Source organism: Bufo bufo, chromosome 6 (genome assembly GCF_905171765.1).
Source record: "Bufo bufo chromosome 6, aBufBuf1.1, whole genome shotgun sequence".
NCBI lineage: Eukaryota > Metazoa > Chordata > Amphibia > Anura > Bufonidae > Bufo > Bufo bufo.
In genome coordinates this window covers 57,577,277-57,595,507 of record NC_053394.1, presented here as the reverse complement: position 1 = coordinate 57,595,507, position 18,231 = coordinate 57,577,277, and the positions used below count along the sequence as shown (strand labels likewise).

General features: G+C 45.3%; 1 protein-coding gene across 1 annotated transcript in view; it reads right to left on the bottom strand.

Annotated features, from left to right (window-relative positions):
* The window catches only part of ADGRA1 (adhesion G protein-coupled receptor A1), a 926,644-nt gene that overhangs the window by 638,520 nt on the left and 269,893 nt on the right, over nucleotides 1-18,231 (bottom strand). Inside the window, exon 8 of the mRNA XM_040434818.1 lies at nucleotides 11,425-11,589. Coding sequence (XP_040290752.1) covers nucleotides 11,425-11,589 — 165 coding nt within the window. The remainder of the gene's footprint in view (nucleotides 1-11,424; nucleotides 11,590-18,231) is intronic.

Sequence of the window (18,231 nt, the reverse complement as noted above, 5' to 3'; positions counted from 1 at the left end):
TGTGCCGATGCGCAGGGGAGAACACATGAGGTTCACGGTGGGCCGAAAGGGTACAACAGTTCATCGGGTACTCGCGGTAAGCAGGTGCCTCCCTGGGCCAGCAGTGCAGTGAAGGGGAGAACAGCACAGGAATTCTCCGGGGCACACTCTGATATGAGGGACACAGGCCAGATGGTGGCTGAGGTGCCCTTGGTGGTAACTTGGCTTTATGTGCTTATGGCTAAGTCCCTTTAGTCGTGATGCCAGTACCATTGTGGTACAACAATGGTGAGAGTAGTAGTTGAATTAAGGAGTAAGACAGCAGTTGAATCCAACTCACAACTTTTAATGTTTTGCTGGTTCTTAGTAGCAATGACATTCACAGATAACACAGTCTCTCTCTTGTATGCAGAGGTAATAAAGTGTAATCTAAGGTAACAGGCTTCTTGTGGATAGGGATGTAATGGATTCAAGTTCTGAAAATGTCCTTACTGGTAGGTGGTCCTATCTTCCTGTTTCTTTCCTTCCAGTAGAAATTGGTGAGGTTGCCGGAGGCTAATGAAACCCGGTCACAAAGGTCCTCAAAGCCTGGTAAAATGGTTGTTGTCCTTTGTGCCTTTATTCACTCTTTCTTACTTGAACTGACTTCCACTAAGCACAGCAAGCAGCTGCACTCACTCCTTCAACTCCTATTTCTCCTCTCAACTGACTAACTAGGCCTGAGTTGAGGTATATATATCCTAGTGCTATCCCCATCTAGTGGTGGTTAAGAGAGATTAAGAAGCAAATATATGCAGTATACAATACAACTTGGCAGTGCCCACGTTCACTAGTGGGACGCTGCACATGGCAAGGCAGTCAGAGTTCGCTCGGACAATATGATGACAGTCCTACATAAAAAGACAGGGAGGAACGAGATCTCAACCTCTCCTCCAGGAAGTGGGATTGATCCTGTCTTGGGCAGAGAAGAACCTTACCCACCTAGCCGCAGTTCATATCAGAGGAACTCTCAATGTGGTCGTGGCAAGTGGTCCCTAAGCCAAGAAGTCTTCCATCAGATTACGCAATGGTGGGGAATGCCAGAGATCGATCTTATGGCGACAAGGTTCAACGCCAAGGTGGACAGATTCTGTTCCCTATACAGGGAGGACAATCCTTGGGCAGTAGATGCTCTGTCCATTCAGTGGAGGTTCAGGCTGGCCTATGTATTCCCTCCAGTTTTCATGATACCAACAGTATTGATGAAACTCAGGCAAGACCAGACCTCAGTAATCGCCATAATACCCTTCTGGCCCAAGAGGTCTTGGTTCACCTAGCTCAGGCACATGAGCCAGGGGCAATATTGGAAGCTTCCCCTGAGGCAGGACCTAGTACATCTGGCAGACTTGAAGAGTCTTAACCTGACAGCCTGGAGGTTGATCGCCCCCTTCTAGAGTCTAGAGGGTTTTCTGCAAGGGTCCTGAGGACTTTATCTCATTCCAGATCGGTAGCTACCAACAAAGCCTATTCCAGAATCAGAAGGATTTTGATGCAGTGGTGTGCCCTAAATGAGGTGTCCTCATTGGATCTTTCTTCTGTTCATTTCCTACAGGATGGGTTAGACAAAGGTCTCAAACCTTCAACCTTAAGGGCACATACCTCAGCTTTGTCTGCAGTTTTGGGCAAGCCCTTTTCTCAGGACCCTCTAATCAAAAGGTTCCTTAAGGAGCCAAAAGACTACAACCTAGGATCCTGCGCCCTATACCTCAGTGGGATCTGTCAGTCGTGCTCAGGGGGTTATGCTCTTCCCCCTTTGAGCCTCTTCAGAGCGTGGATTTAAAATTCTTATCTTGGAAAAGTTGGTTTTTTGCTTGCCATTACTTCAGCAAAGAGAATTGCATAATTGCAAGCCTTGGTTGCTGTGGAGCCATATAGTCTATTTTTACCAGATAGAGTCCGGTTTCTCCCTACCTTTGTTTCTAAGGTACCTTCTTTCCACGATTTAAGCCAGGTTATTTCGTTACCTGTTTTTTACCCGTCTCCAGTGTCGGAAGAAGAGCAGGTCTTACAGACCCTAGATGTTGCCAGAAGTATGAGAATATACCTAGAAAGAACTAAAGACTTTTGAAGATCCGAGAATTTTCTCATTCTTTTTGCCGGAAGGAACAAAGGTCTCAGTGGCCTAGGGATCGCCATAGCAACCATAGCAGTGGCTATGGGGCCCTACGCCACTGGGGGCCCGTCCGTGCCGACTTCTGTTGATTTTAGACTAGTGTAGTGGGCGGGACGCGCGCGGTCCGAGGCTCGAGCCTGGCTGGGGAGGAGTGAGGATTGGAGCAGGGTGCACGCAGGGCCCGGCCGACACAGTGGCTGGGGAGGCTCCAGCCAGGCCACTGAGAACTCAGAAGATCCGATAGTATATTCTAACCCCCAGGCGTTCCCATGGTGACGGGGACGCTTGCCTGGGGGTTAGAATATACCATCGGATCTGAGTTCAGTGAGATTGTAAAAACTCAAATCCGATGGTATATTCTAACCCCCAGGCGTTCCCATGGTGACAGGGATGCTTGCCTGGCGGTTAGAATATACAGGGCCACGCCGCTCACAGCAGTATATTTATAAACTAATCAGTAACTACTTTAACTTTAATAATTGCTCATTGCTGAGCTCTTTACTTGGATTTTTTTGATATCTTACTCTGTCTTAGCTCCTCCGGTAACAGCAGGCAGTGCGGGGGGCGGCGCTCACTCACTGACGTCACGCGCCTGCGCCGCCTAGTGGGAGGAGCAGGCGCGTGACGTCAGTGAGTGAGCGCCGCCCCCAGCACTGCCTGCTGTTACCGGAGGAGCTAAGACAGAGTAAGATATCAAAAAAATCCAAGTAAAGAGCTCAGCAATGAGCAATTATTAAAGTTAAAGTAGTTACTGATTAGTTTATAAATATACTGCTGTGAGCGGCGTGGAGGGGGATCTGTGGATGGCACTGTTTGGGGGGGGATCTGTGGATGGCACTGTTATGAGGGGGGGGATCTGTGGATGGCACTGTTTAGGGGGGATCTGTGGATGGCACTGTTATGAGGGGGGGGCTGTGGATGGCACTGTTTAGGGGGGGATCTGTGGATGGCACTGTTATGGGGGGGATCTGTGGATGGCACTGTTTGAGGGGGGGGATCTGTGGATGGCACTGTTTGAGGGGGGGGAATCTGTGGATGGCACTGTTTAGGGGGGAGATCTGTGGATGGCACTGTTTAGGGGGGATCTGTGGATGGCACTGTTTAGGGGGGGGATCTGTGGATGGCACTGTTTTGGGGGGATCTGTGGATGGCACTGTTTAGGGGGGAGATCTGTGGATGGCACTGATTAGGGGAGGGGGGATCTGTGGATGGCACGGGGGGGGCCCATACATTTTTTTGCTATGGGGCCCATGCATTTCTAGCTACGCCCCTGAAAGGTCTTAAAACTTCTAAACCGACATTAAGCTGTTGGATCAAAGAAGCCATCAGAGAAGCTTTTGTCACTCAGGGATTGGCGCCCCCTGCTTTTATCCACGCTTATTCTACCCGAGCGGTAACTGCATCTACGGCTGAGAGGAGCCTAGTACCTTTGGAGCACATTTGTGCTGCTGCCTCATGGAGTTCCCACTCTCCATTATAGGCTTGACTTAAGGAGTTCAGAACACACCGCCTTTGGCAGGTCTGTCTTGAATTCAGTTCAGCTGGAAGACCCTCCCTCATAGGTTCTCTTTTTGCTATTCCCCAGTTGTGCTGCTGTTGGGACGTAAGGGAATCATTAATTTCTAATGATAATTTGTTTTCCCGTAGTCCTAACAGCAGCACACGAGGCTGAGGTTCCATACTCTTTGGGTTCTTATTATTGGGGGCAGACTAGTGTACCTGTGTAGACTACATAACAGTCCGTGGACCACACTTAGAAGAGCAGAGCGAGAGATATACCGCTCTCTGATCCTGCCTTCCCTCTCACTCAGGTGTCTGCAGACTGCACAATGCACAACGTCTATCCATCATGTTGTGATGTTATGTGCAGCTGGCAGCAGTGCGGCCCTGATGGTTATAGGGATTGCCGCTGGATATAGTAAATCACTATTGCACAACTGCATCCGAGTCCTTAGGAAAGCTGTGGCGCTGTGTGACCTGCCTGTCAGGGGGTTTGGAGGTTCTAGGGACATCTTTGCCCTTGTTTGGCCCCCTCTTAAGTGGGCCATGCCCCCTGCCATTCTGCAAGAACTACAATTCTTGTGCCAATCCTCATTTTACTGCATTTGTACTGTCGCTGCAATATATTAATGAATTCTTTGGTCGCCTTTCAACGTGATGATCTGTAGTTGGCAGGGAGGAAGATAACCAAAAATAATGATAATCTGTTGCAATCAATCTAGCAAAATAAACATTTTTCTATTCAATGAAGTACCCTATGTCCAAAACTGTGCACACAATTACATTTGTTTGTCAGAATAACCTTTAGCACTAATGCCAGATAGACTGCAAACTGTCTTTTTCCTGCTTAGACTACATAATAAATTGCTTGGCAATGATGACAAAAGATCAAATATTTCAAGCACTGATATGTGCAGATGATGGATTGCAGAAATTATTCCCAGAATTTCTGGGGGAAAAAAAAAGAAATATTTGGAGAAGAGTAATAGATATAACTAGTGTTGATCGAGCATGCTTGGCCAAACACCAGTTTGGCTCGAGCATCGCGATGCTTAGCACATCGCGGTGTTCGGCCGAATACCACGTGTGCTCCTCCCCGCACATTCTTGAAGAGGGACATGAGGAGATCGTGTGCACCGATGCCCAAACTCTTGAGCATCCACAGTCACAAGAAGATGACGGCGGGGAACGGCAATTAGTGTTTCACGAGGTGGATGATGATGATGAGACACAGTTGCCAATAAGTCAACGGCAATTAGTGTCTCAAAAGGTTGATGATGAAGATGAGATACAGTTGTCAATAAGTAAGGTTGTTGTTAGGTCAACAAGTCAGGAGGATGAGCAGAGTGAGGAAGTAGAAGAAGAGGTGGTGGACGATGAAATCACTGACCCAACCTGGGAAGGTGGCAAGCCGAGCTAGGACAGCAGTATAGAGGAGGAGGGATCCGCAGCACCGCAACAGGCTGGAAGAGGCAGTGGGGTGGCAAAAGGGAGAAGGTGGGCCACACCAAACAGATCCGCAACTGTTCCCCGGAGCACCCGCTTGAGGCAATCTCCAATGCTAAGGGGTAGGTGTTCCGTAGTGTGATGCTGTTTTGAGTAAAGTGCGGACGATAAAAAAATCTGCAACCTGTGCCATACCAAAATTAGCAGGGGCGTGAACACTAGCAACCTCACCACCACCAGTATGATCCTCCACATGGCATCAAAGCACCCTAATAGGTGGGCCAAACGCCTGGGTCCAAAATGAGTGTCTGCGGGTCACACTACTGCCTCTTCTTCCCCTGTGTTACGTGCTGGCCAATCCCCTGTCCAAGACGCAGGCACTGATGCCTCCCGCCCTGCACCTGGAGCTTCGCAAGCACCATCAGCTAGTACATCCACTTCTGTGTCCCAGCGCAGCGTACAGATGTCCATACCCCAGGCCTTAGAATAAAAGCGCAAATACCAAGCCACCCACCCACAGGCCATAGCACTAAATCCACTTTTCCAAATTGCTGGCTCGGGAAATGTTGCCATTTGTGGACACTGAGGCTTTCTGCAGGCTGATGGCGGCAGCAGTCCCTTGTTACTCAGTCCCCAGCCGCCACTATTTTGCCCGGTGAGCCATCCCCACATTACACCAGCATGTGTCCCGTAACATCACCCGTGCCCTGACCAACGCAGTTATTGGGAAGGTCCACTTAATGACTGACACATGGATAAGTGCTTGTGGCCAGGGATGCTACATTTTCCTGACGGCACACTGGGTGAACGTTGTGGAGGTCGGGAGCGAGTTGTATCCTGGGATGGCACAGGTGCTACCGACGCCAAGGACTGTGGGCCCTACTTCCATCAGTATTTCCGCCACCAACTATATAAGTGCGACTGTTGTGCGACATGAGCACACGCTGGAACTCCACGTTCCACATGTTGGCCAGGCTTTGTGAGCAGCAGAGGGCAGTAGTGGAATACCAGCTGCAACATGGTCGTCGCCTTTCCAGTCAGCTTCCGCTCTTCACAAGCGAGGAGTGGGCATGGATGTTTGACCTCTGTGAGGTTTAACGGAACTTTGAGGAATCAAGACAGATAGTGAGCAGCGATGCCGCTATTATTAGCGTAACCATCCCACTTCTGTGTCTACTGAAATGCTAGCTGCTCACAATGAAGGAGGACGCTTTGCCTGTGGAAGAGATGGGAATGAGGGAAGACAGTACACAGGGCGATAGTCAGACCATCCTCCATTCGTCTTCTCAGCGCGAATTAGATGATGATGAGGAGGAGGAGGAGCAGAAGACGGTTGCCTCCGCTACAGAGGTTAGTACCCACAGCAGGTTTATTCCATCTGTTCAGCGTGGATAGGCCGAAGAGGAGGAAGAGGATGAAGAGATTGAGAGTCATCCTCCTGATGAGGACAGCGAAGTCTTGTCTGTTGGGACTCTGGCACACATGGCTGACTTTATATTATGCTGCCTTTCCCGTGACCCTCGCGTTATACGCATTTTGGGCAACACCGATTACTGGTTGTTCACCCTTCTCGACCCCCGCTACAAAGAAAACTTCTCATCTCTCATTCCTGTGGTGGAGAGGACTAGCAAAATGGTGCAATACTAGAAAGTCCTTGTGGAAATATTGCTCCAAAAATTTCCAGGTGACAATGCTGGCAGCAGAGTACGTAGTTCCTTGGGCAACCAAGGAGGGGAGACAAGGGGAACACACAGCAGTTCCAACAGAGGCAAGGCAAGACTCTCCAAGGCCTGGGACACCCCGCCAGCAACCTCACCCTGATGCGCGGCCTAGTGTCACAAGGAGAGAAAGAGAAGTTTTGGAAGATGGTGAAGGAGTACGTAGCAGACCGTGTCAGCGTCCTCAATGATCCCTCTGTGCCTTACAACTATTGTGTGTCCAAGCTGGACACGTGGCACGAACTGGCACTCTACGCCTTGGAGGTGCTGGCCTGCCCTGCTGCCTGCATTTTGTCAGAGCGGGTATTTAGTGCTGCTGGGTGCATAATAACTGATAAGCGCATCCGAATGTCAACTGAAAATGCTGACAGGTTGACTCTTATCAAAATGAACAAGGCCTGGATTGCCCCTGACTTCTCTATTCCACCAGAGGAGTGTGGCTGAACATAAAGGCACTTTAAATGTGGCTTTTATGGTGTATTGAATACACTGTATTCCCATGCACCCCTTCCACCACAAAAAAGGGTATATGGTTCAATCTTTCTTTTTTTGTTGTCCTCCTCCATCATATCGACATGCTTATTAGGCTGCCCTCACTCCTAATGTTTTAGAGGGTCAGCTCAGCAGCAAGCACTCAACCATCATTTTTTCAATGGTCAGCTCAGCAGCAGGCCCTTAACCATAATTTTTTCCATGGAGATCAGCAGCAGGCACTCACCCCTAATGTTTTAGAGAGTCAGCTCAGCAGTAGACCCTCAACCATAATTTTTTCAATGGTCAGCTCAGTAGCAGGCCCTAAACCATAATTTTTTCAATGGTCAGCTCAGCAGCAGGCCCTCACCCCTAATGTTTTAGATGGTCTGATCAGTAGCAGGCCCTCGCCCGTAATGTTTTAGATGGTCAGATCAGCAGCAGGCCCTCACCCCTAATGTTTTAGATGGTCAGATCAGCAGCAGGCCCTCGCCCCTAATGTTTTAGAGGGTCACCAGCAGACCCTTGCTCCTAATGTTTTTGAGGGTCACCAGCAGGCCAGCAATCATAATTTTTCAAGGGTGTGTATGATGCCCTCCTTTATGTGTAACAAAGGGTGTATTAGAGTGCCGATTCCTTGTCATTTTTGGCCGCCAATTTCACTTAGTGCATAGGCTTTGAGTGTAGGACTCCCACTACCTGAACAATTGTACCACAATGTGAATAAGACTCTCCTTTATGTGATATATAGGTTGTATCGCAGTGCCTCTTCCTTGCAATTTTTGGCAGCACTTGCACTTTATATACAAGTAAATATACAGGAAGGAATGTTTCCTAACAATTTTTCCTCTAAAATCGATTTTATCTTCGGTTCTGTTCGTATTATTGTCAGTATGTAAAATTGGCGTACTACTCGGACAACTTTGTTCCCGGCAGCGACCTGAGAGTCCAAGATGCATCCAGACATCCTCCCCATGCTGTTCCCGAAGCATTTTAGTGATGTTTCCATTAATTTCTGACCTTTTCCTGTGGACCAGACACCCTCCCCTCTTCAGAGCAGGGGGTGCCTGGTTTAATGCTCGGGTTCTCCCATTGACTTCCATTGTGCTCAGGTGCTCGGTAGAGCACCCGAGCAATCAGAGGTGTTCTACTTGAGCGCCCAAGCACTTTGGTGCTCGATCAACACTAGATAGAACCCAAGAGAATGTCACAGTTTGCAGGAAATCTCAGTTTATATCATAGTTTTGCATTTGATCTCCGACCAGTGACAGTGTTAGAATAACTAAAAGATGAAGGCAATTAGGACATAGAGGGAGCACCACTTGGGACCCCCTCTGTTACTCTATTAACCACACCTAAGGAACAGTTGCTCCTGTTCTGACAGACTTGGCTTGGCCATATATCATATGGCTGCCCATTTCATTTGGGCAGGGGATTTGTGCACCATTCTCAACGTCATCCTGTGTTACCAGCTGAGTTTCAGAAAGTGATTTTTGGGCCACTAAGATTTGAAAAAGGGGTAGGTTTTGGTGAGATAGCCCCTACGGCAAATACTCCTCTGCTGTGGTCTTACAAATCAATTGGGCAAAGAGCAGACGTTTCAAAATCCTAGGGGCATAGCAATAGGGAATGCTAAGGTAGAGCATCCAACGATAGCAAAATGCAGTTCCAGATGTACACAGTGCAATTCTTCCCAGATAACAATGTAAGGATTTAGGCAATGATGGGAGTTATGGTCCTCTTCCCTCTCTATCCTTCTCAAGTCTCTGCCTCCAGAATCTATGGTGGGCAATCATCGTAATGATTACTGTAATGTCCACTGAGGGATACAGAGATACGACACGGGTTGTGTCCAGGTGTGAAGGGTGTATTAACAGTGTTCCTCACTACAGTAAAGTCTTAACAGCTTTTGGTAGCAGGTTTCCATACTGACTCCAGTGCTCATGCAGAGATCGGTGAGTCTCTGTAGGTTTTTAGGCCTAAGAAGAGGGGGCACAAGTCACTGCTTCTCTCCCTTATAAACTATTCCTACCAATGACTAAAGCTAGGGGTGAAGCCAATTCACACTTAATCTCCTACAGGTCACCACACCAGAACCTCCTAGGATTTTCAACCCCGACTGTATCATCCATACAGGATTATACTGGGTGCAATACATAGAATGACATAGTATTACACGACATAGCATAAAGAAATTAACAATTTGCAGATGTGCCCTTGCTCTGGGGTACCGAGCATGCATAATGTGCAGAATTTACATAATCACCTCCACATGTCCAAAATATTATTAAACTTTCTTTACAGTGACCCTACAAATCATTTTTTCCTTTAATTTCGGTCCTGTCTTCTATTTGGGCCTTGCTTCTCAGTGATACATCCATGATTCATGTGAAAGCATCTTGAGGCTTTCTCATCTCCCTTCATCTCTTCTGGGCATAATTATATATTTTTTAAGACAAATATGTCTACCATAAAATAAATATTATCACTTTATTCCGGTCATAGGTGCTTCAAGAAAGACCACAAAATACCATTGCCTGGACATTATAAAACTGCAATAAAGTACATTAAAGGGGTATTCCAGCACTTAGATATTGATGAGCTAGCCTCGGGATAGGTCATCAATAGCAGATCAGGTCCAATACCAGGCACTTCCGCCTAACAGCAGCTGCTGGCACTAGAAACTACACTTTAGATGGAGCAGGAAGCACAACTCTCCATCCACTGAGCTGTGCTGCAGCACACTGCCGCAAGCAACTACCTAGTGGATGCAGCCTTTTGCTACTGGCTCCATCCACAACTTCCGTTTCCAGTGCCAGTGGCTGCCAAACCGCTGATCAGTTGTGTTGTTGGCTCCCCACCAATCTGATATTAATGACCTATCCTGAGGACTGGAAACCTCTTAAACAGGTTATCCACTGTGGACACTACCTTTTTATTAGTACAATCCCATGGTGATAATCTCATCCCAGTGTGTCCTAGTACTGGGTCCCTCAGTAATTAGAGTAATTAGAACCTGGCAACAAGTGAAAATTTTCCCTGTAGTACCACCGCAGGACAAAGGAAGCCCATTTAAATTAATGGTACCAATTTAAATTAATGGTCTGTCTTTGTAATGCTTAGAAGAGTCGGGTCATTCAGCGAAGCAAATATTCTTTGCAGCTGCTCTTTGATTCGGTTGGTAAGTAAAGGTCCCTGTACACGGGACGATATTACAGCAGATAATCGGGAAGGAAGAGTTCTGCTGATTGCTGGTGGAGGAAACCGTGGCATTTACATGCAGCGATCTCCTCCAGAGTATGGGGAGGAGCGATCGCTAATGCCATCGCTCTTCCCCATACTGACTCGTTGTTTGCCTGCAGGAGATCGTGTATATGTGGCACGATCTGCGGCCAATAAACAATAAATTTTACGTGCGCACAAACAATCGATTACCCGATGAACAAGTGTTTTGCTTGTTGATCAGGTAATCACCTGTACATTTACACCGCCCGGGATCATTGGTAAAGCGTTACTATGAACACTTGTTTGGGCCCAAATTCCAACCAACTATTGTAAGAAGCTTGTGGATGGATATCCAAAACATTTGACCCAAGTCATACAGTTTAAACTTTTGACTTTGCAGAAAGTAATAAAAATGGCTTAAAACATTCTCCCTCTCATTATTCTGGCATTTGGCAAATAATAATAATTATGGTAATCCTAATTGATCAAAAACAGGAAAGGTTTATTCTGATTTCATGTCAGATATTGAGAAAAACATGGATATGTGTCTTTTAATATAGTGTATGTAAACTTCTGGTTTTAACTGTACTTCAAAATACACTTTCTTCAACTTTTCTGGAAGTCGATCTATAAGCTTGAAAGCATGTTTTTTTTTTTTTTTTTTCACCCAATGACAAATTTTGCCTTTGGCATTAATTTGAAGCTGGATTAAAGAATTCATAAATCTACTGACTACTAAAAAAATATAATGTACAGTATGATGGAGTCTTTAGCACTCCATATAACACATAAAAAATTCATACAGATAAACATATACATATATCTGCTTATAGCTTCCTTGAAGGCTCCTGAAGATCAAACGGAAGTTCATTGTGAGCTTGAGGAATTGCAGTGGAACCACCAGTGACTGAGGTGGAGCCAGCATGGACCTACCTGTATTCTCCTTTGTTGTTGATTATCCTTTCCATAGGACAATAAGGTGCTCCAGTTTCCAGGACAATAATCTCAACTTGTTTAGATGTGATTCCATAAGATGAGTTCACTTGACATTCCCAAATGCCTGTAGACTCCAAGCCGACGCTGGACAGGAGGAGATCACTGCAAAACATCAATAATGCCAATCAGATCTTTATCCCAGGTATTTTGCCAAACATTTATAAAAAGTAATTTTTTCCTGACAAGTAATTTCACATTACCTGTTTAAGTGGTTGCAGCATAACCAGTCTCTTCCAGTTTCACTGGGCACCTGTGTAAAGCATGAGTCAACACAGAGTCTCACACTGATGTGCTGCCAATTGTTTTGGCATTCAATGATGTGTGCATGATGGAAGGAGGGGGCAGGGTAGGTCGGAAGCTGGCCATGCTCAGTAGTTCTATATTGTCTGAATCCGCCGATTCCAGCAGGTTTGACTGATCATTTTAGGCTACTTTCACACTCGCGTTTGGTGCGGATCTGTCATGGATCTGCACAAACACTTCCATTCAGAAAATACAACCGCATGCATCCGTTCAGATCGGATTCGTTTGTATTATCTGTAACATAGCCAAAACTGATCCGTCTTGAACACCATTGAAAGTCAATGGGGGACGGATGCGTTTTCTATTGTGCCATATTGTGTGAGTGAAAACGGATCAGTCCCCATTGACTTACATTGTGTGTCAGGATCCGTTCTTCCTCCGTATCAGGCGGACACCAAAACGCTGTCCACCTCCAGAGCGTAATGGAGGCAAACTGATGCATTCTGAGCGGATCCTAATCCATTCAGAATGCATTAGGGCAAAACTGATCCATTTTGGACCGCTTGTGAGAGCCCTGAAACAGATCTCACAAATGGAAACCAAAACTCCAGTGTGAAAGTAGCCTTATGTGCATGGGGCCTCCCATCTCTTCCAGACCACTAACGTCAGGGGACATAAGTAACTGGCATTGGCACATTGGATTTCAACTTTCTGTTCTCAGGAAAATAGCCGTTACCTAGCAAAGCATGCATACTTATGGGGGGACTGAGAGTGATAGCTGTTGACCAAATAAGAGTTTAATTCACTGCAGTATGTCCAGCGTTATAAGGGAGAGTTTGGAGCCAGAGTTGGGCAAGAGTGGCAGTGGCCCCATATAGTGGTCAATGCTATGAGTGTTTAGAAAGCTTTTGCCACTATTTAAGTCAAAATTTCAATGTCTGTGTGACCACACAGAGTGAAATGGTGTCTGTCCTTGTCTGTTTTGCAGTACCCCAAAATAGGGTACTTGCAAACTGTTCTTGTTATGTAATGTCATTTAATGTTATTACATGTTAATGCCTTGTAATGTTCCAGCATTTTTCTGTATGGATCAGTATATTTTAATGATCCTGACTCTGCCTTTGTAGGAAGTTAGGTGTTGGATTTAAATCCACCCCAAGCTCAGTAGTGTGTTAGTGGAAGAAGTGAGAGGGAGCTACATGTGTTCACTCCTCAGAGAACGAGGCCTGAATTCCAGAGAACCACTATGTTTGAGAAATATTTGAGAAATTTACATTTGAGAAATTTACTAAATAAAACCATTTCTACTTCACAGTTCTACGGGAAAAGAGAAAGAAAGAACCAATAAAGTCCAGAATCTGCATGGCGAGCATAGGAGTCAGTCAGTAAGGGATTTGTTGTTTAAGCCTGACAGAGACTTTACTGAAGTGAGAGGGACATTGCTAAAACACCCTTCACAATTGGACACGGTCTGGCCCACCGTATTCTTATCCTGTAACCCTCAGCTGGGAATTACAGTCACCATTTGAAGAATAATATTGCCAGCCGTAGAAACCGCAAAAAGAGACTATGGAGAGATAGAAGGAATGGCAACCATGGCCTATATCCATACAGTCAATTGTTTAGAACTTTGCTTTGATACTGTTGGATGTACTACAACTCCCATTATGCACTTTAGTAAAGAGAGACATTTACTTTCTACAACTGGTCTGGTTACTAACTCCAACACCATTCACCGGCCACTGTACCTACATCTCCTGCCTTGCACCTGCACCAAGCCCTAACTACCATCAGGCAGGATCCCCAACATCAGAATATGCCCTGATTGATGAAAGGGTGCGCCCTCCTATCACTGGCCTTGCCCTAGGGGGCATCAGTGTGAGTATTGCCACTGTGAATAATTATTACAGCCAGAGCCACTACCATTCTCATCTACTGCTCCACTCCTCTGGGGCTTTCGACAGATACAGCAGTATTGTGTCCCAGTGAACTCCTACCAAATGACTGTAGTACCTGTCTGCAATCATGTAGCATTTCATTGTAACAATAGTCCATGGGAATATAAGAAACTTTGTACTATATCTTATCAGAGACAAATGCCTCTTTCTCCACTTATAAAGCTGTTTCCATTCCCCATCCCAATCCCAAATTTTCTGTCTTGATAGATTGAAAGAGACCATTACTACTTCTCATTCACCTCCATTCCACCTCCCCCACCCAAATGCCCAAGTCAATTTTTATTTAGTATAGAACACAAAATGTTCCTATCCATACTGAAGTTCATTAGTAGACCTTGGTCGGAGACAGGCCTGCTGTTGTAAAGACTGTTTTGGTGTGGCAGATGGGTTCACACTATTTAATCAGAATGCATGCTATGTACCTAAAATGTATAAAGTAGAGATAGCAGTAAAATTTAATAATAATTAGTGCCCACTGTTTGGTGTAACATCCCTGCATTTGTTAGCTTTTGCAGTCATAACAGCCCATGTAGTACATAGACCATTCCCATTGATTAGAAACCAGAAATCCAATACATAGGCAGGCTCATAATAGTAACTCTTAAGCATGTCACACATCAGTGAGGACTACAACTACCGATTCCGCTAACAAAGGAGAGAACTTCCAGATAATTTGAACATCAATTTGTTTTTCTAAAAATGGCAGGCGGACAAACCTTAAATATAGGGGTCCATTGTGTAATCCTGTCAAGCAGAAAATAGATGAACATCAGGAAAACAATTGTAAGACGTCAGATATAAGAGGGAGAAATAATTGTGTCAATGCACCAGCTGAAAGAGTTTTCTGCTTTTTAATGCCATTCTGTTCAGCCTCGGTTCACTCAAGCATGGCCAGTTCCACTCCACAATGTTAATATGTCAATGGATTTTTCTCTAGCAGAAGTCAATGCATTAAAGCTAAGAGCTTTGTATGATTAATTGGAATGTTCTAGTCTTCATAAACAGCTCCCCCTAGAGGATGAATCACTGTGAGTGACACAAAAAATGTACACAGTTACACAGCATTTTACATTCAATTTCTGACTCTGATGGGGTAGTAGAGCATTAGTACGATGCAGCTTTAACTACAACAAAGACAACTAACTTTATACAGGAAATACAAATTAGGATTTTGGATACAGAAAAATATATCTGTTGAAAATCGGCACTGGGCCACCCCAACCCACAGGCACAGCACTACAGCAACAACAGCCACCATGCAACATCTGTGGGCAGATCACCTCTCAGACAACAGACTGACCTCAAGTAGAGACCAAGTAGGTATTAACCCTTATACAGTCTCCTGCTAATTAAACATTCCTGGGTTTAATAGGTGGGATGATATATCTTGTATTGACTATTGTAATTGAACCCTTAGCAAAAGGCTTAGAGAGTGAATGATACACTATGGTCACCCGCCGCAACCACAGCCAGAGAACTCATAAATTGCCACCAGTCTTCCTTAAAGGATAACTGTCATATTTTCATCCAAAAAAGAAAATTTAGCATATGTTACTGCTGCAGCAGCATTATGCATAAAGCAATCTTTAGTTTCTTCACTTACCACTGTTTACCTTATGTTTTCCCCTTAGTTACGGCTGTTTTGAATCCTACATTATGAGGAACTTCTCAAGATGGCTCCTCTGCCAGTTCTCTGAGGCCAAAACTGCATTCCCTCAGGTCACATACAAACTTGCTGTAGCCAGCAGCTTCCTGCCAGCCAATCAGATTGGATTACTGAGACACGCCTCCTTACTCTGAAGCCTCATGCAGTGTGAAGGACCGCCCCTCTGTCCTCCTAGCTGGAGACAGATGAACCATAGCAACAGTATCTTATGGGACCAGTGGAAAGGGATGGGGACATTAATTAAAGCTGTTATTATAAGGTAATTACAGATCGTTTGACAATCATTGACAGACTAAATCAGGTATACATGCCTAGCTCTAACAAACTAGCAAATAAAATAAAATATGACAGTTATCCTTTAACCAATCCGGTTGGTAGGAAACTAAGGCTACCTCTAGGTGTTTATCAGAGCCCACTGCAAGGCAGGATAGACTTGGCTGCTATGGACCCAGGTTATGCCTGCAAAGTAAGGTAGCGGATACTGATGCAAGCTCACTAGAAGGAGACCTACCAGAATAGAAGGAATGTAAAGAATAGTCAACAAGCAGGGTCAAAACCAAGAGACACAGATATGATTAATAGAGATGGCCTTGCGGTTCACCCGGCGGTCGTTTCACGTGAACTTTGCGTGTTCGCGATTCGCCGAACATGCGAACATATGGAGATATTCGCGCCCGCCCCATTGTGAAGAACTTTGACCCATGACACATCCATCAGGTGGTACAGGACAGCCAATTGAGACATTTCAGCACATAGACATACCCCCTACCTTATAAATAAACCTGATCTGGCCGCCATTTTACATTCAGTGTTTTGCCAGTGTAGGGAGAGGTTGCTGTGTGGAGCAGGGACAGACTGTTAGGGACACCAAACGCTATATAATAGGGCCACAAAAGTATTTTTAAGCACTAGTATAGGTGTGCTATCGATAGGTGTGATACACAGAGGGGTGTGATATACTTATAATATACTTTTATAATGAGTCAAAAACACATAGATCTATATAGTGATCACCTGGAAGTCAGGGGCCTAGGGGCTAGGGCCTTACTAGGGCCATTTTTTATATAGGGTAAGGTTCCGGACGAAGTCGCTCTTATCAGGGCGGGTGGTCTGTGGTTACGCTATTAGGGCCAGAATAGCACCCCCCTGTAGGGCAAAATCAGGGACAGTTCTTTGCCCACCCTGTCCTTGAATACCACATCATCATCTAGCCCAGGGATAGATGTTTTTTGGTTTCCCTCTGGGATTCATGGATGTGCACTGGAACCCCCTGGATTGTGGTAGGACATATGGTTTCTGATTTGGTGCTGCCGAGCACTTGTTATTGCCCACTACATCTATACTTTTTGCTTTAATAATTTAATTTATTTTCATTTTGAGGGATATCTTTTCCATTCACATGTCCGCAAAATTGGTCCGCATCCGTTCCGCAATTTTGCGGAACGGGTGCAGACCCATTCATTTTCAATGGGGCCGGAATGTGCAGTCCGCATCCGCATTTGTGGATCCACATCCGCATTTGCGGATCCGCACTTCCGCATCCGTGCTTCCGTTTCTGCAAAAAAATAGAACAATTGCAATTGCAGACAAGATTAGGCATTTTCTATTATAGTGCCGGTGATGTGCGGTCCGCAAATTGCGGAATGCACATTGCCGGTGTCCGTGTTTTGCGGATCCACAAAACACTTACAGACGTGTGAATGGACCCTCATAGTAACATTATTAAAGGTTACGTTTTATCTTTATGTATATTCTAATGGATTGCCTTCCTTGTACAATGTTATAATATACTTTCTATGTTAGAAAATATATTATAGTGGATTTGTATTGTGCGGCAGTTATGTGCGGTTCTGCTGCGATACCGCAGGTATATAGAGGGACAAGCGTTCAAGCGTTATTGGAACAAATAATTTCTACTAGTGTGATATACCAGTCGTCCCCCAAAACAACTGATTGAAGCGGGGTGTTATATACCAATATACTTTCTTTATAGTGCATTTGGGTACTGTATAGTGCATTTGCGCATGCGCGTACGCGAAAATTATATTGCCGATATTTCGCATTGAAAAAAATAATAAATGAAGATCGCAAATTCGAATAATACATCTGGTATGTCACTTTCCATGTTGTGGGACTATTTGTGCACTTCTAGTAATTATTTCTTGGCTGCAAATATGAGCTGAAGGTTTTTCAGGTTCGCCTGCCATTAAAATGAATGGGACGTTCGCGAACCGTCCCGGCAGACCACTTACTGTTATCTCACATATATATTCTTATTATAGCCAAATTTACCACCCTAACTCCTCCCACAGTTTTTACACTACATAGGCAGTAATATACCAAAACGTGCGGATTGTTCCCGATTGGTGTGCTATTACTTTGTGGAACATTTCGCCGAATATCAGCGTTTTAGTGGCGAAATTGGTCCCATAGGAATGAATGGTGGAATGTTCAAAACTAGTGGGGACATGATTTCTTAACTGCCACCACTCCCTAATTTTCAATAGAGATGTCCCGAACTATTTGCCGGCGAACAGTTCCCGGCGAACATCGCTTGTTCACGTTTGCCGCGGCGGGCGAACATATGCGATGTTTGTTCCGCCCCCTATACATCATCATTGAGCAAACTTTGACCCTGTACCTCACAGTCAGCAGACACATTCCAGCCAATCAGCAAACCCTCCCTCCCAGACCCTCCCACCTCCTATCAAAAAGCAAGGACAGCATCCATCTTAGATTCATTCTGGTTATATTAATCGCATTGCGAATTCAACTTAGAGCTGGGTTCCTAATGGTTGTATTGCTTGGATATAACGAAGATTGAGAATATAGTGCTATATTCGTTATATTCGTCAACGGTGGTCCACGGTGATGGAC